The sequence below is a fragment of the Hyla sarda genome, chromosome 13 (genome assembly GCF_029499605.1).
Source record: "Hyla sarda isolate aHylSar1 chromosome 13, aHylSar1.hap1, whole genome shotgun sequence".
Classification (NCBI taxonomy): Eukaryota; Metazoa; Chordata; class Amphibia; order Anura; family Hylidae; genus Hyla; species Hyla sarda.
The window spans coordinates 27096258-27116438 of NC_079201.1; the positions used below are offsets into that span (position 1 = coordinate 27096258).

Here is a 20181-nt window from a genome sequence, read left to right on the forward strand (position 1 = left end):
GGGTTAATGGCGGACGCCCGCGAGATCGCGGTTATGCACAGGACGTAAATGTACGTCCTGGTGCGTTAAGTACCACCGCACCAGGACATACATTTACGTCCTGCGTCCTTAAGGGGTTAAAGGGGTACTCCGCCCCTGGCATCTTATCCACTATCCAAAGGATAGGGGATAAGATGTTAGATCGCCGCGGTCCCGCTGCTGGGGACCCCTGGGATCTCAGCTGCGGCACTCCACAATCATTACTGCACACAGCAAACTCGCTCTGTGCATAATGACGGGCGATACAGGGGCCGGAGCAGTGTGACGTCATGGCTCTGCCCCTCATGACATCACGGCCCGTCCCCTTAATGCAAGTCTATGGCAGGGGGCGTGACGACCGCCACGCTCTCTCCCATAGACTTGTATTGACGGGGGCGGGCCGTGACGTCACGGGGGGCGGAGCCGTGACGTAACGATGCTCCGGCCCCTGTATTGCCCGTCATTACGCGCAGAGCAATCTCGCTCTGCGCAGTAATGATAGTGGGGTGCTGCAGCAGCGATCCCCGGGGTCCCCAGCAGCGGGACCGCGGCGATCTGACATCTTATCCCCTATCCTTTGGATAGGGGATGTCTAGGAGCGGAGTACCCCTTTAATGAAAAAGACTACTGTGGGCTCCTCCTCAGCTTTTCTTTTTGCCAGTCTTGAGAAAAGTGATAAGACTGCTTGATTTCTCATTTAGTATGTTACATAGCAGAGTTGACTGTAGCTACTGCTTTCCTCATAGGGTGCAAGTCGTGCTGCTGAAGATGCAGAGCGTGAGAGAAGAGAGCGTGAAGAGCGCCTAAGACACACAAGAAATCCTGCTGCCCGGGGCTTGCCTTCTACTGCTTCAGGGAGACTAAGAGGGACGCAAGAAGTAACGCCACCCACTCCACTCACACCAACCTCCCACACAGGTATGACAGTATAACTTGTTTCGGCACTGAATAGCAATTTGCACAGTTCACCATACAACCTAAGGGTATGTTTACATGGGCAAAAAAAGCTTCAGAAAGGCCCCTAAAAAATGCCTCAAAAGACATGCAACAAGCATGGTGACCAGTGATGGAGAGCCGCCTCTTTCTAGGGGTTATGCAGGAAAAAAACCTTTTATATATATCAACTGGCTCCAGAAAGTTAAACAAATTTGTAAATTACTTCTATTAAAAAATCTTAAGCCTTTCAGTACTTATGAGCTTCTGAAGTTGAGTTGTTGTTTTCTAAGTGCTTTCTGATGACACGTCTCTCGGGAATTGCCCAGTTTAGAAGCAAATCCCAATAGCAAACCTCTTCTACTCTGTGCAGTTCCCGGGACAAGCAGAGGTGTCAGCAGAGAGCACTGTTGTTGGACAAAAAAGAACTCAACTTCAGCAGCTGATAATTATTGGAAGGATTAAGAATTTTTAATAGAAGTAATTTACAAATCTGTTTAACTTTCTGGAGCCAGTTGATATAAAAAATGTAAAAAAAACTTTTTTTTTTCCTGGATAACCCATTTTTAACCTGGATCCTGGCACATCTTTAAGTGGTTTAAACAGCTTTCCTCTATTTGATAGCCTATGTGATCTGTAACATATTTGTAAATCACGTCAATTGCCAAAAATAGAGTTTTTTTTTTTTTTTTCTTGGGGTAAGAATACAGTCTTGGCCACTAGATGTCTCACTACTTCCACTTGGCTATACTCTCCCGCTTTTTAGGCTGTCCTCTTGTAACAGTCAGGTAAGGATGGAACATAGGAAGTGGCGCTGCCTGTTGCAGTTGCCCGGAGTAACACATTAAGATGCAGATTAATAGGGTTCTGCTTACCTGGGGCTGTTGAGCTCAGAGCTCCACACTTATTAGTGCATATTCAAGAAACACAGTGGCTGCCCCCAACCCTGACTGGAACCCCAAGGAGCTCCTGCTTGCAAATAGTTGTGATGGCTCCAGGCCAGCGGAGGGAGGAAAAGAGGGTTTATATGGGCGCAGGCCGTGAGGGTGTAATTAAAAAACTGCAGACAATGTTAATATTGTAAAATAAAAGGAATAAAATATTTAATGGTACGGATGACTCATTAGGTCATCAAGGTCTTGAGGAAGGATCTCCTCGAAACGCGTCAAGTATTTGCATGTAATATTCGTAAACAGGCCAGTTGTATGAGGGCTGATAGTGTTGGGGTAAGTATACCTGTATTAAATTGGGCTTTTAATCCCAAATACATGGTTGCTTTTGAGGGATGACCCGAATGTAATCACTGACTGAATCGGAGTCTTCTGGCAAATAAAGTCAATAGAGCCCATGCCTATTGGTGCATGTGTACGTTGGCATCCAATTTTAACAGCTTGTGCATTAGGTTACACGTATAAATCGGCAATCCTAATATAAACCCAGCATCTTGTTCTGTTTGTATCCTGTCTCTATGGTACAGTTAACGACCATGGCTGCTTCTGTTGTAATTGTTGCTTAGTTTTGCAGGATGTATTATATCTCGGAGCAGCTGGAGTACTTGGTGACGCACATTTTGTTTCTCCTCATCAATGCCCTAATATTTCTAATTGATTTTAACAGCCAACACCTCCCCCAGACCTGTGTCCGGTATGGAACGTGAACGGAAAGTGAGTATGAGACTGCATCGTGGTGCTCCTGTTAATGTCTCTTCATCTGACCTAACTGGTCGACAAGATACCTCTCGCATGTCAACTTCACAGGTATGAGTTAAACTGCTAAGGCTCATGGGTATAAAGGAACACAAATTGCTTTTGCTTCTGAGCTTGCTAGCTGTAAAGAGTGTGATTCATACCTTCATCTCAGCAATGCTGTCTGTCTAAATTGCTAAGGGTTATGGGAGATCTACCCAGTTTGGATTGTTCTCCTTTAATCGTGCAATGCCTGCATTTTAGTTTTATTTTGCTTCCATTACTATGGTGATGATCTGTGGGGTTCCTGAGAGCTGCTGCCATCATCATTTCAGTTGAGACTCCTAGCAGAATAAAGTTCTCATTATACCACAGTTGCATCTCTGTAGAACTTCTTTCACTAGCTAACATTTGTGGTGACTCCTCTTCTCATTAGGCCACTGCCAATCATTACATGTTGTGAACTATCATCTTATCTGATATAATATTGCCTCTAAAATGAACACGCCTAATGTAGTAATACCAACGAATTATGAGTGTTTAAAAACATTCTTCATGTTCTTCATTTACTGTGACACTGATAACAATGATACTTACCTGGTCCTGTTCGATGCTCTGCTTCTCCTGCAATCTTCTGCCTTTTATCTTTCGTTCCAAGGCCAATCTGGAGCATGGGCAGAGCTTGTTGACCTCACTGTCACTAAGCTTTGCCCATGCTTAAAGGAGTACTCTGGAGCAAAATATTTATTGCACATTGTAAAGCTAGTCCAAAGTTATAGAATATCCTAAATTACCTCCGTTGCGCTAACTGCACGCTTATACAACTTTTCAGAAAACCGAAAGTGCAGCCAGTATCTCACAATTATTAATTTCGTTCCCCCAGTATTCCGCCTGCCGCGGCCATCTTCGTAACGAAACGTCATCACTGTAAAGATCCTCCCCGCTCCCATATTTTACATATTCATATATTCCTCGTTTGCGCAGCCGTCATTGGCTGGACTGCGCAAATGACTCTGAGTGCCTCCTGCCTATCACATGAAGCTGAGCGCGCCGGCGCACTCAGCCTTTCCCCGGGACCGAACATGTGACCACTCCAAGCCAATGATATCCCGGTTAGTTATGCTGCCGTAACTAACAGGGATATTCTTCAAACAAGTTACACATAATTTCAATGTGTAACGTTTCAAAGGGGCGGGTTTAATATAATTACTAGGGAGGGGAAAGGATGAGGTAGAGGAGGGGGTGAGAAGGACTGAAACACGGAGGCACTGGAAACTGGAGCAAGGCAGCATGGGGGATGACGATTTTTACGTCATCCTCCACACCACCATAACCCGGAAGAACCGGGAAATTCGCTGCGCTGCAGCGAGAAAACGGCCAGACCGATTTCTGAAAGAAGGATATTGATAGAAAGGTACAGCCGCGGGAAACATTTTGGGCTAAATGTACTCCTTTAAAGCATATTTAAACCATAGTACTCCTTTAAAGTCTTTCTTGGAACGAAAGATAAGGTGGAAGGTTAAAGGAGAACCAGAGCATCGAATGGGACCAGGTAAGTATCGTTGTCATCAGTGTCGCCTGCACTACCTTTCTGTACTAGCAGGTTGGTGCAGGTGACGTTGATGACAGATTTACCTTTTAATAATGGGAGTGACTATCATGTGATGAGTGGAATTATATAGTCAGGGGGATATGTATGTTCATTCTGGGCCGTGTATGCCAAATACACCCCACCTGACCGTGTAATCCCACCCTTCACATCAGGAGTCTCAAACTTGTGGCCCTCCAGATGTTGCAAAACTTCAACTCCCAGCATTCCTGACAGCCGTTAGCTGCAGCAAATGGCTGTCTGAGCTGGGAGTTGAAGTTTGCAACATCTGGAGGGCCACCAGTTTGATGTCTGAGCTGGGAGTTGAAGTTTGCAACATCTGGAGGGCCACCAGTTTGAGACCACTGCTTCACATAGTTACTCCTATTATTAAAATTCTCTCCCATCTGACTCCTTCCCTAAATTGTAGGGCAAACTATAAAAAGCACAAATCTCTGGAATGAAAAGGCGTATCGGTAAACTGTAAAGGCGTGATCAGGACTCCCTAAACTATTAAATTGCATTTTTTTTGGGGAGTTGACCATAGGTCTTCTAGAAGGTGTCTGACCCTAGAATTAGGTCTCTTTAAAATTTGGGTGGTTTCATTTGCATCCAATAACTTGCAGAATGCTGTCGGGAGTAGGCAGCACACCTCATATATAAACTGGTGCTACATTGTCTGCAATAAACATGCCCAACAATACATTGCTTATTTACCCATGATTGCATCTTATGTGGGCTTTTAAAAATATATAAAAAACAATCTCACTATATCAGTGATAGGCCCTTGTAAATCTGCCCATGTTACAGCAGTATTATTTCTCTTTGTGGTGGGTGTGCTTAAAATTTCCCCTCTTTTATTCAAATAGGTTTCTTATAATGGGCTGTTGGGCTGTTTTTCCTCTTCCCCCTAAGAGTGTGCTCACACATTCAGGTCTTTAATTGCTATTTAATGCAAAGCCAGAAACCGCTCATAAATTGAGGTTAGAAATAAATGGAAGTCTCTCCTTTTATAAGAGTCCTTTCCTGGCTTAAAAACCTGAACGTGTGAACACGCCCTAAAAGGGGGGTTTCCACTAACAATGTTTATGGTGTATCTACAAAATAGGTGATGAATGTATGATCGCTGGGACCCCACTGGTCATTAGGGATGACTGTCCTTGAGTCCCATGTACCTGCGTAACATGCAGTACATCATGCCCAAAAACGTATCTGGTCGGACCCCCCGAGATCTAAAAATGATCCTCTATCCTGCGGATAGGGGATACGTTTTTGGGCACGGTATACTTCCTGCCTATGTATTAGAAAGAGCAGAGTACTCAATGACCTGTCAATCCCATTGACCAGTACTTCCTTAACAGCGTGCTTTCAGTTCCTGCAGCACCACAACTCCCTGCACGACCAGACAGCCAAATGCTGTGCGGGCATGCTGGGAAGTGTAGTTTTGCAACAGCTGGAGGCACACTGGTTGGGAAACATTGCCATAGACCAGTGGTCTCAAACTGGTGGCCCTCCAGATGTTGCAAAACTTCAACTCCCAGCTGGGAGTTGAAGTTTTGCAACATCTGGAGGGCCACCAGTTTGAGACCACTGCCATAGACAGTGAATGGAGTGTATTTAAAAAAATGAAAAAATTCAAGCTTTTGTGTGCGCTGACAAAATCTCCTCTTGCAAAATGGAACTTAACTGGCATGAGAAAATGGGGGTCAGGCTGGGGTGTCAGTGTAGATTCGGAGTCTAAAGTCAGGTATATCTAAACAACTGGCTTCAGTCAGGTGTGTGTGTGTTTTTTTTTTTTTTTTGTTTTTGTTTTTTTCCGTTTAGTTGTTTTTTTAGGTTTTGGTAGTGGAACTTCAACCCAATGTCTGGATTCTCACATGGGATGACCTCATTGGATTGGTTCTGTAAACATCTAGCTCTCGGCCATTGAACACATAAGAAGCTCAGCTCTTATGCATGAATATAGTGTGATCACTATGGATGCAGAAGTGTCTAAAAGCCACATGGTGCACATCTAGACAAGCAGTCTAAAGAGAATGTGGCACTTATTTCCGTGGTCTGTCGCTGATGTGTGTACTGCATGCATCCCTAGTGAACGCACATAAGAAGATTATGCAGATTAAGGCCAGGTTTTAGTGTGGTTGTAGGGCAGACTGTCCGTCTCTTTAAAGGGGTACTCTGGTGGAAATTATTATACCGTATTTATCGGCGTATAACACGCATTTTTTAGGCTAAAATTTTTAGCCTAAAGTCTGTGTGCGTGTTATACGCCGATACACCCCCAGGAAAGGCAGGGGGAGAGAGGCCGTCGCTGGCCGCTTCTCTCCCCCTGCCTTTCCTGGGGTCTAGAGCGCTGCTGTCGGCCCTTCTCACCCCCTGGTTATCGGCGCCGCTGCCCATTCTGTCCCCCTATCGGTGCCGGCGCCGACAGCCAGGGGGAGAGAAGGGGCAGCGGCACCCATTGCCGGCGCCGCTTCCCCGTTGCCTCCCCCCATCCCCGGTGGCATAATTACCTGACTCGGGTCCGCGCTGCTCCAGGCCTCCGTCGTGCGTCCCTGGCGTCGTTGCTATGCGCTGAACGGCGCGGCGCATGACGTCAGTGCGCCGCGCCGTGCATAGCAACGACGCTGGGGACGCACGACGGAGGCCTGCAGCAGCGCGGACCCGACTCAGGTAATTATGCCACCAGGGATGGGGGGAGGCAACGGGGAAGCGGCGCCGGCAATGGGTGCCGCTGCCCCTTCTCTCCCCCTGGCTGTCGGCGCCGCTTCTCTCCCCCTGGCTATCGGCGCCGGCACCGATAGTCAGGGGGACAGAACGGTAACCAGGGGGTGAGAAGGGCCGACAGCAGAGCTCTAGACCCCAGGAAAGGCAGGGGGAGAGAAGCGGGCAGCGACGGCCTCTCTCCCCCTGCCTTTCCTGGGGGTATATCGGGGTATACACACGCACCCTCATTTTACCATGGATATTTGGGTAAAAAACTTTTTTTACCCAAATATCCTTGGTAAAATGAGGGTGCGTGTTATAGGCCGGTGCGTGGTATACCCCGATAAATACGGTATTTATATTATTTTTATATATATATATATATATATATATATATATATATATATATATATATATATATATATATATATATATATAAATTTAAATTAATATATTTTTTTTTTTTTTTTTTTTAAATCAACTGGTGCCAAAAAGTTAATCAGATTAGAAAATGACTTCTATTTAAAAATCTTAACCCTTCCAGTACTTATAAGTCAGTGTCTCCCAACCAGGGTGCCCCCAGCTGTTGCAAAACTAAAACTCCCAGAATGCCCGGACAGCCTCTGGAGGCACCCTGGTTGGGAGACACTGACTTATAAGCTGCTGCATGCTCCACAGGAAGTACTTTTTCTTTTTGAATTTCTTTTCTGTCGGATCACAGTGCTCTCTCTGCTGACACCTCTGTCCATGTCAGGAACTGTCCAGAGCAGGAGAAAATCCCCATAGCAAACCTATCCTGCTCTGGACAGTTCCTGACATGGACAGAGGTGTCAGCAGAGAGCACTGTGGTCAGATAGAAAGGAAATTCAAAAAGAAAAGAACTTCCTCTGTAGAATACAGCTGCTGATAAGTACTGGAAGTACTGGATTAAGATTTTGAAATAGAAGTAATTTACAGATCTGGTTTTAACTTTCTGGCACCTGTTGATTTGAGAAGTAGTTTTCCACCCGAGTAGCCCTTTAACCTCGCATGCATAAGCTAATTTGGGGCATTAGTATGAATTTTAAGTGTCATGAGAAATTCCATTTATGGAAACTAAATGGAGTTTCCTCAGAGATCCTCACTTTCTCAGCCACTGCTTCACACTTCCTTCTGGCTGGCGCATCATGGGTGTATGCTTAAACACAAAGCAAATGTACATCTTAAGCACAGTAAACTGCTGGGTTGTTGGACAGTGACAAGCAGCTGTCTTTTCCCCACCTCAGAATAGCATTCCATTCGAACATCATGGCAAGTAGCTGCTCGCCCCAGTCTCGGTTGAAGGCAGCACTGGGTGAGTGTTGTTTAGAAAGCATCCCTATGGATTACAGCCATTCCTCTTTTCCCAATAACTGACTGCTGTATATAATTTTTTTCTTTTCTTTTCTATTTAATGCATACAATTATGGGCGTTTATCTTGCCTGAGCTACTTAGAACATCATTTAGAGAGATGCATTACAGCAGTCACATGGACATAGAAATGTAGTCTGAAGCTGACTCATTGACTTCTATGGGAGAGTGTTGTAAGCGTGGTCTGTGTAATAAAATACAACATAATTCCCTTTCAAGGGCTCTACCAACCATTAAAGGGGTACTCCAGTGGAAAACAATTTATTTAAAATCAACTGGTGCCAGAAAGTTAAAAAGATTTGTAAATTACTTCTATTTAAAAATCTCAGTACTTATCAGCTGCTGTATACTACAGAGGAAGTTCTTTTTTCTTTTTGAATTTCTTTCCAGTTTGCCCACAGTGCTCTCTGGTGACACCTCTGTCCATGTCAGGAACTGTCCGGAGCAAGATAGGTTTGCTATGGGGATTTGCTCCTACTCTGGACAGTTCCTGACATGGACAGAGGTGTCAGCAGAAAGCACTGTGGTCATGATAGAAAAGAAATTCAAATAGAAAAGCACTTCCTCTGTAGAATACATCAGCTGATAAGTACTGGAAGGATTGAGTTTTTTTTTAACAGAAATAATTTACAAATCTGTATAATTTTCTGGCACCAGTTGAATAAAATTAGTGTTTCCGACGAAGTACCCCTTTAACCCCTTAACCATGAAGGACATATATTTACGTCCTCCGCTGGCTCCCGTGATATGCCGCGGGGTCACGCAGTGCCCTGCGTCATATTGAGTCGGTCCCGGCGGCTATCAACGGCCGGGACCTGCGGCTAATACAGGACATCACCGATCACGGTGATGCCCTGTATTAACCCTTCAGGCGCAGCGATCAAAGCTGACCGCCGCGTCTGAAGTGAAAGTGTAAGTATCCTGGCTGCTCAGTAGGGCTGTTTGGGACTGCTGCGGTGAAATCGCGGCGTCCCCAACAGCTTACAGGACACCGGAAGGGACCTTACCTGCCTCCTCGGTGTCCGATCGACAAATGACTGCTCCGTGCCTGAGATCCAGGCAGGAGCAGTCAAGCGCCGATAACACTGATCACAGGCATGTTAATACACGCCTGTGATCTGTGTAAGAGATCAGTGTGTGCAGTGTTATAGGTCCCTATGGGACCTATAACACTGCAAAAAAAAAGTGTTCATAAAGATCATTTAACACCTTCCCTAATAAAAGTTTGAATCCCCCCCCTTTTCCCATAAAAAAAATAAGTGTAAATAAAAATATACATGTGGTATCGCCGCGTGCGTAAATGTCCAAACTATAAAAATATATCGTTAATTAAACCGCACAGTCAGTGGCGTACACATAAAAAAAAATCCAAATTCAAAAAAAGCTTATTTTTGGTCACTTTTTATACCATTAAAAAATGAATAAAAAGTGATCAAAAAGTCCGATCAAAACAAAAATGGTACCGATAAAAACTTCAGATCATGGCGCAAAAAATGAGTCCTCATACGGCCAGTACGCGGAAAAATAAGTTATAGGGGTCAGAAGATGACATTTTTAAATGTATACATTTTCCTGCATGTAGTTATGATTTTTTTCAGAAGTGCGACAAAATCCAACCTATATATGTAGGTGATCATTTTAACCGTATGGATCTACAGAGTAATGTGTCATTTTTACCGAAATATGCACTGCGTAGAAACCGAAGCCCCCAAAAGTTACAAAATGGCGTTTTTTCTTCGATTTTGTCACACAATGATTTTTTTCTTCCGTTTCGCCTTGAATTTTTGGGTAAAATGACTAATGTCCCTGCAAAGTAGAATTGGAGACGCAAAAAATAAGCCATAATATGGATTTTTAGGTGGAAAATTGAAAGGGTTATGATTTTTAAAAGGTAAGGAGGAAAAACGAAAGTGCAAAAACTGAAAAACCCTGAGTCCTTAAGGGGTTAAAGTACCAGTCCCATGCCGATAAGTACAGAAAAACATATTCCTATCTGGAGGATAGGGTATAAGTTTTAGGTCTTGGGGGATCTGAGCGCTGTGGCCCCCTGCGGTTGTCTGTACAGAGCCCCGGCTCTCCCACAGGATGGTGGGTCGGGCGGGGGACGTGATTTTCCATTCTGAGAGCCGGGGCTCCGTACACATGATCACAGGGGGCCACAGCGCTCAGACCCCCCAGTTTACAAAAAGCCACAGTGTTATGGTAATCTCACAACATAGCCATTTAGCTCCAAGACAAGCGCAGATCCTTCCTAGGCATGTCCATTACTATCTGGCAGGTACGTACTAAATACACCTCATGGTGGAGAACCCCTTTAATCTGTATTCACAAATATGCAAAGATCCTAATATAAAACATTTATAAATGACCCACACCATCAAGGATACTGAAACAACCTTGTAATGTTAAGGCCTTACAAGCTAATATATGACGGAACCAACAAATTAACACTGTGCAGCACCCACATTACTTTCGTCTTCGCCAACCAAATACTCCCACTCAATTTACATAGTACGAATAGCAGCAAATACAACAGTGCAGCACTACATACTGTTACATCAGTGCTGAACTATTAAAATGCCGCACAACTTACCAACAAATACAGTGAAGCACAAAATGTCTCCAGAAGAATGACCATTGTCATTGGAGGTCCTTTACCCATTATTAGCGCAGTCTCCACTTTAAAGTCCCTGCTTAGTGCCAGTGTCTGGCACCGGTAAGGACCCCAAACCTCACCAGACAGTTACTCCCCCTTTACAGTTTTTAGAAGCGCTTGTTTCAGGTTGGGGGAATAACCAAAAATAAAACATTTACAAATTCCCCTCTGAATGATCACATTACAGGTAGAGGGGGTCCCAGCGACTTAACATTTATCGCCTATCCTGTGAGTAGGTAATAACAGTAGGGATTTGGCAGCACAAATTACATTTGATTCCTACATTGCTGCTCTTATGGTGACGACTAGTACTTTATTGCAGAATATGATGTGCCCTATAAAACGTAACCCATGTCCTCAGGATAGGGAATTAGCATCTGTTGGTGGAGGGTGTCCGACTTCTGGGCCCCCCTGTGATCTCCAGAACCAGCGCCCTGTCTCTCCCTGTACACAGCAGCATGTCAGCATGCACTCTACTAGCGGAGATACAGGAGCGCTGTACTTGGGTATCTCTGTTGCTCCCATAGAGGATTCATGGAGCACATGCCAACACGCTGCTTCATGCACCGGGAGAGACTGGGGCTTGTCAGATGCTTTGTCGCCTTTTTTTTAAAGGGACATTTCAAAGCTAATCCCATATCCACAGTAATGAGTTGTCAGTAATGAAATGTCGTTGCGTATCAAGAAAACGAGAGACCAGTGTGAAAGCAACTAAATGAAAATAGCAGTGCGTATATATAGAATAAAATGCTTACTGAAATAATAATAATTGTACATTACAAACCAGTTTAGATCAATCTAACTTGCAGCATTCCATAACCTTCTCAGTGTGTGAGGCATGCAGAGTAGTTCTGCAGCAGCTGGAGGGCCTCATGTTGGGGACAGTTTTTAATACTAATTCCTGCTTTCTCGAAACGATCAGACACCCCCCTATCCTGTCCTGTATCCCACCCCAACCGATTACTAGAATAAAGGGGTACAGACTCAATGCTCTGCCTTTTCTATCCCTTCACCTATTTGGTCATTTCATGGTTGTTTGGAGTTTTGACACCTGTGTGCAGTGTGTGGGGCAACCAGGGGCAATTTTGACAGATTCCTTTTAGAGTCTTATTGTAAAAGGTAGTGTGTAGGCCTAATAATGTCCAAGGGGTGGTCTGGCATCAATATTGATTTTTTTTTTAGGGCCAATAACGATAATCTGTGAACTTTGAGGCCGATACCTTATACCGATATTCCGGTATAAGTTATCGGCTAATTGCCAATACCAATAATATCCAAAATCGTGAATATCGGCTGATAATATCGGCCAAACCGATAATCAATCGATCCCTATCTGGCACACAGGAAAATATTGACTTAAAGGGGTACTCTGCCCCTAGACATCTTATCCCCTATCCAAAGGATAGGGGATAAGATGTCTGATTGCGGGGGTCCTGCCACTGGGGACCCTCGCGATCTCTTCTGTGGCACCCCAGACATCCGGTGCATGGAGAGAACTTAGCTGGCGATGTGGGGTGGAGACTTGTGACATCACTGTCACCCACTGCTCATGATGTCATGGCCACACCCCCTCAATGCAAGTCTATGGGAGGGGGCGTGACAACGTCACGCCCCCTCCCATTGACTTGCATTGAGAGGGTGTGGCCATGACGTCACGAGCCTCCTGCGCTGCACCCGATGCTCTAAATGAACGCCGGATGCTGCAGGGAGATGGTGGGGGGTCCCCAGCAATCAGACATCTTATTCTTTGGATAAGGGATAAGATGTCTAGGGGCGGAGTAACCCTTTAAAACAGCCTGTCATTCGTTTCCTGCTGCCTGAACACCAGCTACCTGCCACGTATTCTGCATTGAGACAGCGTTTCCGAGACATTGCATTTTATCATACTATCTAGAAATGGGGCTGAGAGTCATCGGGGCGTTTCTAAACGGTGATATGCCCAGGGATGAAGGGTTCTGGTATCTTGTCGTCAGCTTCTCATAAGTCTCTGCAGCTATCCATAGAAATGTCTTTTCCTGCAGTGTACTGACCAGAATGATACAGATAGTCATGACCTTCTCCTTGCTTTGCAGATTCCCAGTCGGGTGGCCTCCAGTGGTTTCCCTTCAACTGTCCACCGATGAACACATTCCCCCGTGGAGGGGCGGTTAAGTGCATGGCTAATCTTTCAATGGTTTCACTAGCAAATAAAAATAAAATAAAAAAATAAAAAAAATGGAATCTGAAAATAAAGGCACAACCACAGCAACAAAACCCGATTTAAAAGCAACCAAATCCGAATGGAGCTTTACATGCTTTTTGACAAAGATGGCGGCGTGAACAACAAACGGCCCAGCTAGCGAAGATGTGACGCCCTTTAGAACTCTTGCCCACCAGTGCAGACGTAGACTTTTAAGCGCCAAATACAGCAATGCCATTTTATTTTTCTTAGTTCCTTTTTCAGGGCTCTTTTTTTTGTTTTTTTTTTTCAAGGCCCTTCTCTACATGGTTTTGTATGTATCTTTGTTTAAAAAAAAAAAAACAACTTTCCATGAATAAATGTGCCAGATCTGTCGGTCTTGTTTCCACAATGACAGTGATGTAGCATGAGCGGAGATTCGCTGGCCATGATTTTACTGGTGAGAAGACTAGTGCATATGGGCTCCATGTACAGTTCTTTTTAATAAGCTTTATTTAATTTAGTTTTTAATTTAGTTTTAGTTTTTCCCGCTTTTTTTCTTTTTCTTTTATCAGGGGTAATAAAGCATTCCTATGCATGCCTAGATAGAGGGATTTTTTTTTAAAGACGTAAAGTTCTTGAAGCACTGGCGATCATTTGTATTTCGGAAACCATTCTGTGAAATCCCTCGCAGTGCACTGTGAGGGTGTGTGTTTTTTGTTCTGTTTCTTCCCCCCCCCCCTCACCCCCTCTGTTGTTAATTTTAGGTTTTAGGACATATCAATCCTGATGCCTTCATATCAGAAAAGGAGGGGAAAAAAAACCCATACACTTCCATTTAGAAGCATCGCCGTACACAATGCGGCATTAGTGTTTTAGATCTCACCGTTTGAGCCTCAAGTTATCACTGTAGCAAGTAAAAGGTGAAAGCCACTAAGTGTACGTAGAGGTAACTCTTTAAACGTGTTAATCTTTGTCCTTATATATTAGGCAGCACAGGCCCTTGTTAAAGGTGTAAATTCATAGGACTGGCTACCCATATTTGGGTTGTGCAATATGGACAAATGTCTAAATTTTGTGAGGGGTAGGGGCTGTGATATGGGGAGGGGGTAGGGCGGGTTTCCAATGTTTGATGTGGTCTTCAGCTGTGTTTTTAAAGATTAAATTTCCTCTTCATTCAGTAGGCTTCACATGACTTTTTATGGTACAGGATGCAGTCTGTTAGATGGATATTTACAATAGGTAAGGCTTTGTGTTCTTGTTGTAAGAATGTTTATTACCGAGTATTTCTAAAGTGTGAGGATCGTCATGGAAGGAGTCGTCTGTGTATGCTAGTTAACCTGTAATATTTCCGCATGTCCCATGTGCTCTGTACAATTCTTCACGACGTGCTTTTTTCTTTGTAAATATCTGTGAATGTCCTGTTAACTAACCAACTTTTCTAACCACTGTACACCAAGGTCTTTACATACTGTTTGAGAGCATTAGTAAATTACAACAGAGGGGAGCGCTCAATTCCCTCATTTGCCATAATGACAGAATGTTTTCCTGGGATCTTAAGAAATCCTGTACATTGATACTTATTGCCAAGAAAACAATTTGTATCACTACTGTATTTGTGTACTTTACAAAGTGTGTAAATAATAAATTCGTAACTTCTACAGTTTTGTGTCTGTTCGTATTATTTTTTTTTGTGACTTATCAGAATGCATTGCGTATTTAAAGGCATCACTTTGGGGCCTAGCTTTGCAATAGTTCTTGTAAAAGTGTAGCGACCCCCCCCATAACTCCGTCCAGTACTTACCAGCTGCTGTATGCTCCAGAGGGAGTTGTGTAGTTCTTTCCAGTCTGAGCACAGTGCTCTCTGCTGACACCTCTGTCCATGTCAGGAACTGTCAGGAGCAATAGCGAACCTCTCCTGCTCTGAACAGTTCCGGACATGGACAGAGGTGTCAGCAGAGAGCACTGTGCTCAGACTGGAAAGAACTACACAACTTCCTCTGAAGTATAGAGCAGCTGATAAATAATAAAAGCATTGAGGTTTTTTTTTAGACTTAATTTACAAATCTGTTTAACTATTTATTTATTTTCTACACCAGTTGTTGAGTTTTTGTTTTTTTTCCCACCGGAGTACCCCTTTTAGAGTAAGCTTAGGAGCTGATCTCTCTTCAGATTTGACACGCCTCCAACACTCATTCAAATTCTGGACAATGGTGATCACAGAGATGTCTGACACTAATCCTTGTGCAAAAGGGATGAGATACTGGTGTTGGTTTGGGGGTGCTGTTTGGTTAAGTTGACGGCCAAAGGGGCCCACACCTGCCTCATACGATTGGATCGGCACTTTGGAAATACATGCAGCCTGTCTAAACATGGTGCTGATAATACTGATCTTGATCTATGCTAGAACAGCATCGAACAGTCTTTGCAATCAAAAGATTTCATGTAGTAGTCCCCTATGGAGTCTACAAAATATACATATATTAAACTGAAAAATGTTTTGTAATGTTAATAAACCCCTCCCCTAAAATAAGTTTAAATAACCCCCATTTTTGGGCAATTAAAAATAACATTAATGAAACCAGTAGGTAAATGGTCTAAATGTAAAAAAAAAAAAAAAAAATCCTTATTAGAAAAAAAAAATCAAATGTCATATTAAAACAAAAATGCTACAGATAAAAACTACAATGGTGGGGAAAAATAGCCGTCATACAGTCCCATATATGACAAATAAGTGTTGGGGCTCAGGAGACAATTTTTTAATCATACTCATTTTATCACAAAAGTTAATTTTAAAAGTAGTAAAACAAAACCTATAACAACTGGGTATCTGTAATCGTATGGACCTAGAGAATAGACAACGTCTCGATTTAACCATAAATTACACTGCGTGGAAACAAAATAAAACTGTTTAATTTTTTGGGGTCTCTCCCCACAAATTTTGCCTTTGCAGTAGATTGTGTGGTAAAGTGTCATTACGAAGTACAATTGGTCCCTCATAAAACAAACCCTTATATGGCTCAGAAGGTGAAAAATGTATGGCTTTTAAAAGGCGAGGAGTTAAAAAAAACACAAAAATAAAAATAAAATGCGTTCTGCACTGACATTTGACTGTTTGTAGGGAATTGTTGCTTTAATGGTGATGTCATGTCCCAGATTTAAGGACTATTGGACCTAAGAAAAGAATTAAGATCGCCAGAACTATCACTCTAGCACAATAAAATGTGATTTATTTGTTGTAGGGCAATGTGTGATATACTATGTATCACCAAAATACAATGGCACTTCTTACTAGCAGGTTGGACCAGTTTTAATTTCAGCCATTCATAGGTAACACATGCAGAAAATGAAAGCCTGCAACCTACATAAACTAGCGAGAGAACAAGTCCTATTGAGAAGCCCCAAGAACGGTTTGTCAGGAAATTTGTGGCGTTAGCTTCCTTGGCAAAATGTTTCAGAGAAACCTGAAATCATCATCAATACGGAGACTGGCTGGAGTAGTGTAAAGACGTCTAGGCTGCGGATCAATGATGACTGGTGCACACAAGGAGCAGGTTTGCTATTGCCAAGCTTTTTTGCATTTGATACAGCAGGTAAAAATAAATTAAGATTTGTAATTTACACCCTGTAAAGAAAAGAAAAAAAAAATACTTTCATGGCCCTTTTAAATCTGGCCACTAGGGGTCTCCCTTCTGGTCCAGACTGCATTCCATCTGCTCAAAAGCACAGACTTTTGTCTCCTGCTGTAATGGCAGGAGACCAAAATCGGGAAGTGCGGTCTGGCCACAGGCAGTGAATAGCACCTGCTTATCCCTGTTTCATACACAAGCAGAGAGTGAGCGCTATTTACTGCATATGGCCAGACCGCACTTCCTGAGTTTGGTCTCCTGCCAGTCCAGCAGGAGACCAAAATCTGTGCTTTTGAGCAGACTGAATGCAGTCTGGGCCAGAAGGGAGACCCCTAATGGCCAGATTTATAAGGCCATGAAAGTAACATAAAAAGACATTTTATTTACAGGGAGTAAATTTCAAATCTTATTATTTTTACCTGCTGTATCATATGCAAAAAAAAATTTTTTAATGACAGTGCCCATTTAACAGAGAGAAAAACCAAAAGGTTTTAAGATATCCAAAGATTAAAAAAAAAAAAAAAAAATTTAAGATGATTTCCATTCTCGGCCAATACACAGATTATTTGCACCTTGATGGTGTATTTCCACATGAAGGTTATCACATGAACTCGCAGAAGGTTCTTTACGTCCCAGTCCGTTGGGTTTGTCTATATTACTAATAAACATGATCAAGGTGACAACTCCCTGACCTTTTAACAATGCCATAAGACGTTAAAGGAGTAATCCAGCACTTAATGTGCCTGTTCTCAACAAACTTTTTATATAATGTAGATAGCATATGTATATTTGTAATATACATTGATTAAAAATTGTGTATTTTTGGGTGGAAAAATGCTGTCTCTGGAGCTATTGCCTGTGTCTATGAGGAGTCCAAATACAGGAAGTGAGGGCAGGACAAGAAGGGCTCTGTGCAGGTTCCTGGCTTGTCAATCATCCTAATGTGTGAGCTAGGAGCATATTATAGAGCCTTGGTGTACAGAGCCCCGCTTGTCCTCGGTGTACAGAGCCCCGCTTGTCCTCGGTGTACGGAGCCCCGCTTGTCCTCGGTGTACGGAGCCCCGCTTGTCCTCGGTGTACGGAGCCCCGCTTGTCCTCGGTGTACGGAGCCCCGCTTGTCCTCGGTGTACGGAGCCCCGCTTGTCCTCGGTGTACGGAGCCCCGCTTGTCCTCGGTATACAGAACCCTACTTGTCCACCCTCCATTCCTGTATTTGGACTCCTCATAGAGACACACATGCAATAGCTGTAGAGACAAAAATATACATATTTTTTAACCAATGTATATTACAAATATACATATAGTATTATCTACATTATATCAAAAAGTTTTTGCTGACAGGTACACTTTAAAGGGAACCAAACAGTAGATTGTACCATATATAACACTTGGCAACACGTTACTTATGGTAAAATCCTTATCACCATCCTTGGGGGATGTTTTTTCCCATAGGGATGGTAAGGATATGAAGTTTGTAATATACCCCCGCTGCACTGTAAGTAGTCTTCGGGGAGCTATACTCCCAACTGTAGTGACACCCCTTTGGCCTGATTGAGAGCCTGCGTCACCACTCTGCTCTGTCTGCTTAGGGACCAGTGCGATGACATGGGCCATCAAACAAGCAAGAGGGGGGCATCACTTTGGCTATAGCGATAGGACACCCAGGGGACTACTTACAGGGCAGCCAGGGGTGGTGGTAAAGATTTTACCATATATTACGTGTTGTCAAGTGTTATATATGGTAAAATCTACAGCTTGGTTCCCTTTAATAACTTAGCCCCTATCCAGAGGATAAGTGAGTGTCTGACTGCTGGGAGCCCCTGGGATGAGCACTGATAAGTACTGGAAGTATTAAGATTTTTACCCCCCGGAGTACCCCTTTAAAAGCGGAACTCCTTTATGTTTAGACTAGAAGAGTCTACGGCCAAGCTGCCGGATTTGGTTTCAGCCTGACCTACAGTAGATTTGTTTCCCTCTAGTGAGTCCTATTGGTACAGCGAGCAAGCTTTGTAAAGCGTTGTGGAATAGTGTCGGCACTTTTATAAATGAATTATACCCCAGAATTATGCCATTGAAAAATACAGCTCCTCCTGCAAAGAACAAAATTGCAGCATCGTGAAAGTCGTCAAGGGTTAATGCAGTCACGAGCCATTTGTTTACATAAAATAAGTGGAAGAACATTATGCTGTTGGTATATACAAAGGCAGAAACAGTTTACTAGATTTTACAGGTAATATCTGCTTAGCAGCCTTTGCGACCAAAGCCGAATTGGTGATCTGCTCTTTAATATATTTTAGAACAGTGGTCTCAAACTGTGGCCCTCCAGATGTTGCAAAACTTTAACTCCCAGCATGCCCGGACAGCCTTTGGCTGTCCAGGCATGCTGGGAGTTGTAGTTTAGCAACACCTGGAGGCACCCTGGTTGGGAAACACGGAGTTATAATCTTATCACAGCACAATAGAGCTCTGTTAGGTAAATAGGCATTCCTTTCAAAAATAACAAAAAAAATTGTTTTTTGTGATCTGATTGAGTTACAAGCCTCTTGGGCCCCTTTCACACTACAGGTATCATCCTGTAAAAAACAACCTCCGTTATTACTCCCAGCAAAAAGTCCTAAAAACGGCCGTCAAAAAATCCAATGTCAATGGGATTTTTTGAACATCCTTTTGCATCAGGTATGTCCGTTTTTACTAATGTCCGTTATTTTTGCCGGCACAAAAAGTGGTGCATGCACAAATTTTCAGTCCGGCAAAAAAAAAAATGGTGAAAAACCGGACGTTAAAATTTAACATTGAGGTCCATGGGAACCGGATGTTCCAAAAAAAAAAAAAACATCCGTGTTATCATCAGTTATTGTCAGGTTTTTAACATCCGTTTTTTTTGTACTGAGCATGCTCAGTACAGCTTTACAAAAAAAGGGTTAAAAACCCGATTAAAAAGAAAACGGATGTAACTGGTAATAACGGATAAGAGATGAACAACATCCGTTTTTTTTAAGAAAAAAAATACATTAAAAATAATGGATGATGGATGATGGTCATCAGTTATCATCCTATATTACCAGTTATTGCGTCCTTTTTTTTTTTTATCCGTTATTGTAAAATAACGGCAGTAAAAAAGCAGGATGAAACCTGTAGTGTGAAAGGGGCCTTAACGACCAATGATGCAAGTATCGACAAGAAATGATGCAAGTATCGACAAAAATTTACCTCTAACATAAATTAGAATATGTCACGAATAAACAATCACAGAATCAAAGTTAAATGGGTACTCCCGTGGAAAACTTTTTTTTTTTAAATCAATTGGTGCCAGAAAGTTAAACAGATTTGTAAATTACTTCTATAAAAAAATCGAAATCCTTCCAGTACTTTTTAGGGGCTGTATACTATAGAGGAAATGCTTATCTTTTTAGATTTC

The 20181-nt window shown here is 43.0% G+C and overlaps 1 protein-coding gene across 4 annotated transcripts in view; it reads left to right on the forward strand.

The window, feature by feature from the left end:
* The window catches only part of CSNK1D (casein kinase 1 delta), a 42199-nt gene extending 27402 nt beyond the window's left edge, over positions 1-14797 (forward strand). The window contains exons 7-10 of one of the 4 annotated variants that reach the window (XM_056550138.1): positions 765-936; positions 2569-2615; positions 8196-8263; positions 13049-14797. In XM_056550138.1, coding sequence (XP_056406113.1) covers positions 765-936; positions 2569-2615; positions 8196-8228 — 252 coding nt within the window. In that variant the 3' untranslated portion in view covers positions 8229-8263; positions 13049-14797. Of the gene's footprint in view, positions 1-764; positions 937-2568; positions 2709-8195; positions 8264-13048 lie in introns of all 4 variants that reach the window. The other 3 variants (XM_056550136.1, XM_056550135.1, XM_056550137.1) reach the window with 3 other exon arrangements.
* The last annotated feature ends 5384 nt before the right edge of the window (positions 14798-20181 follow it).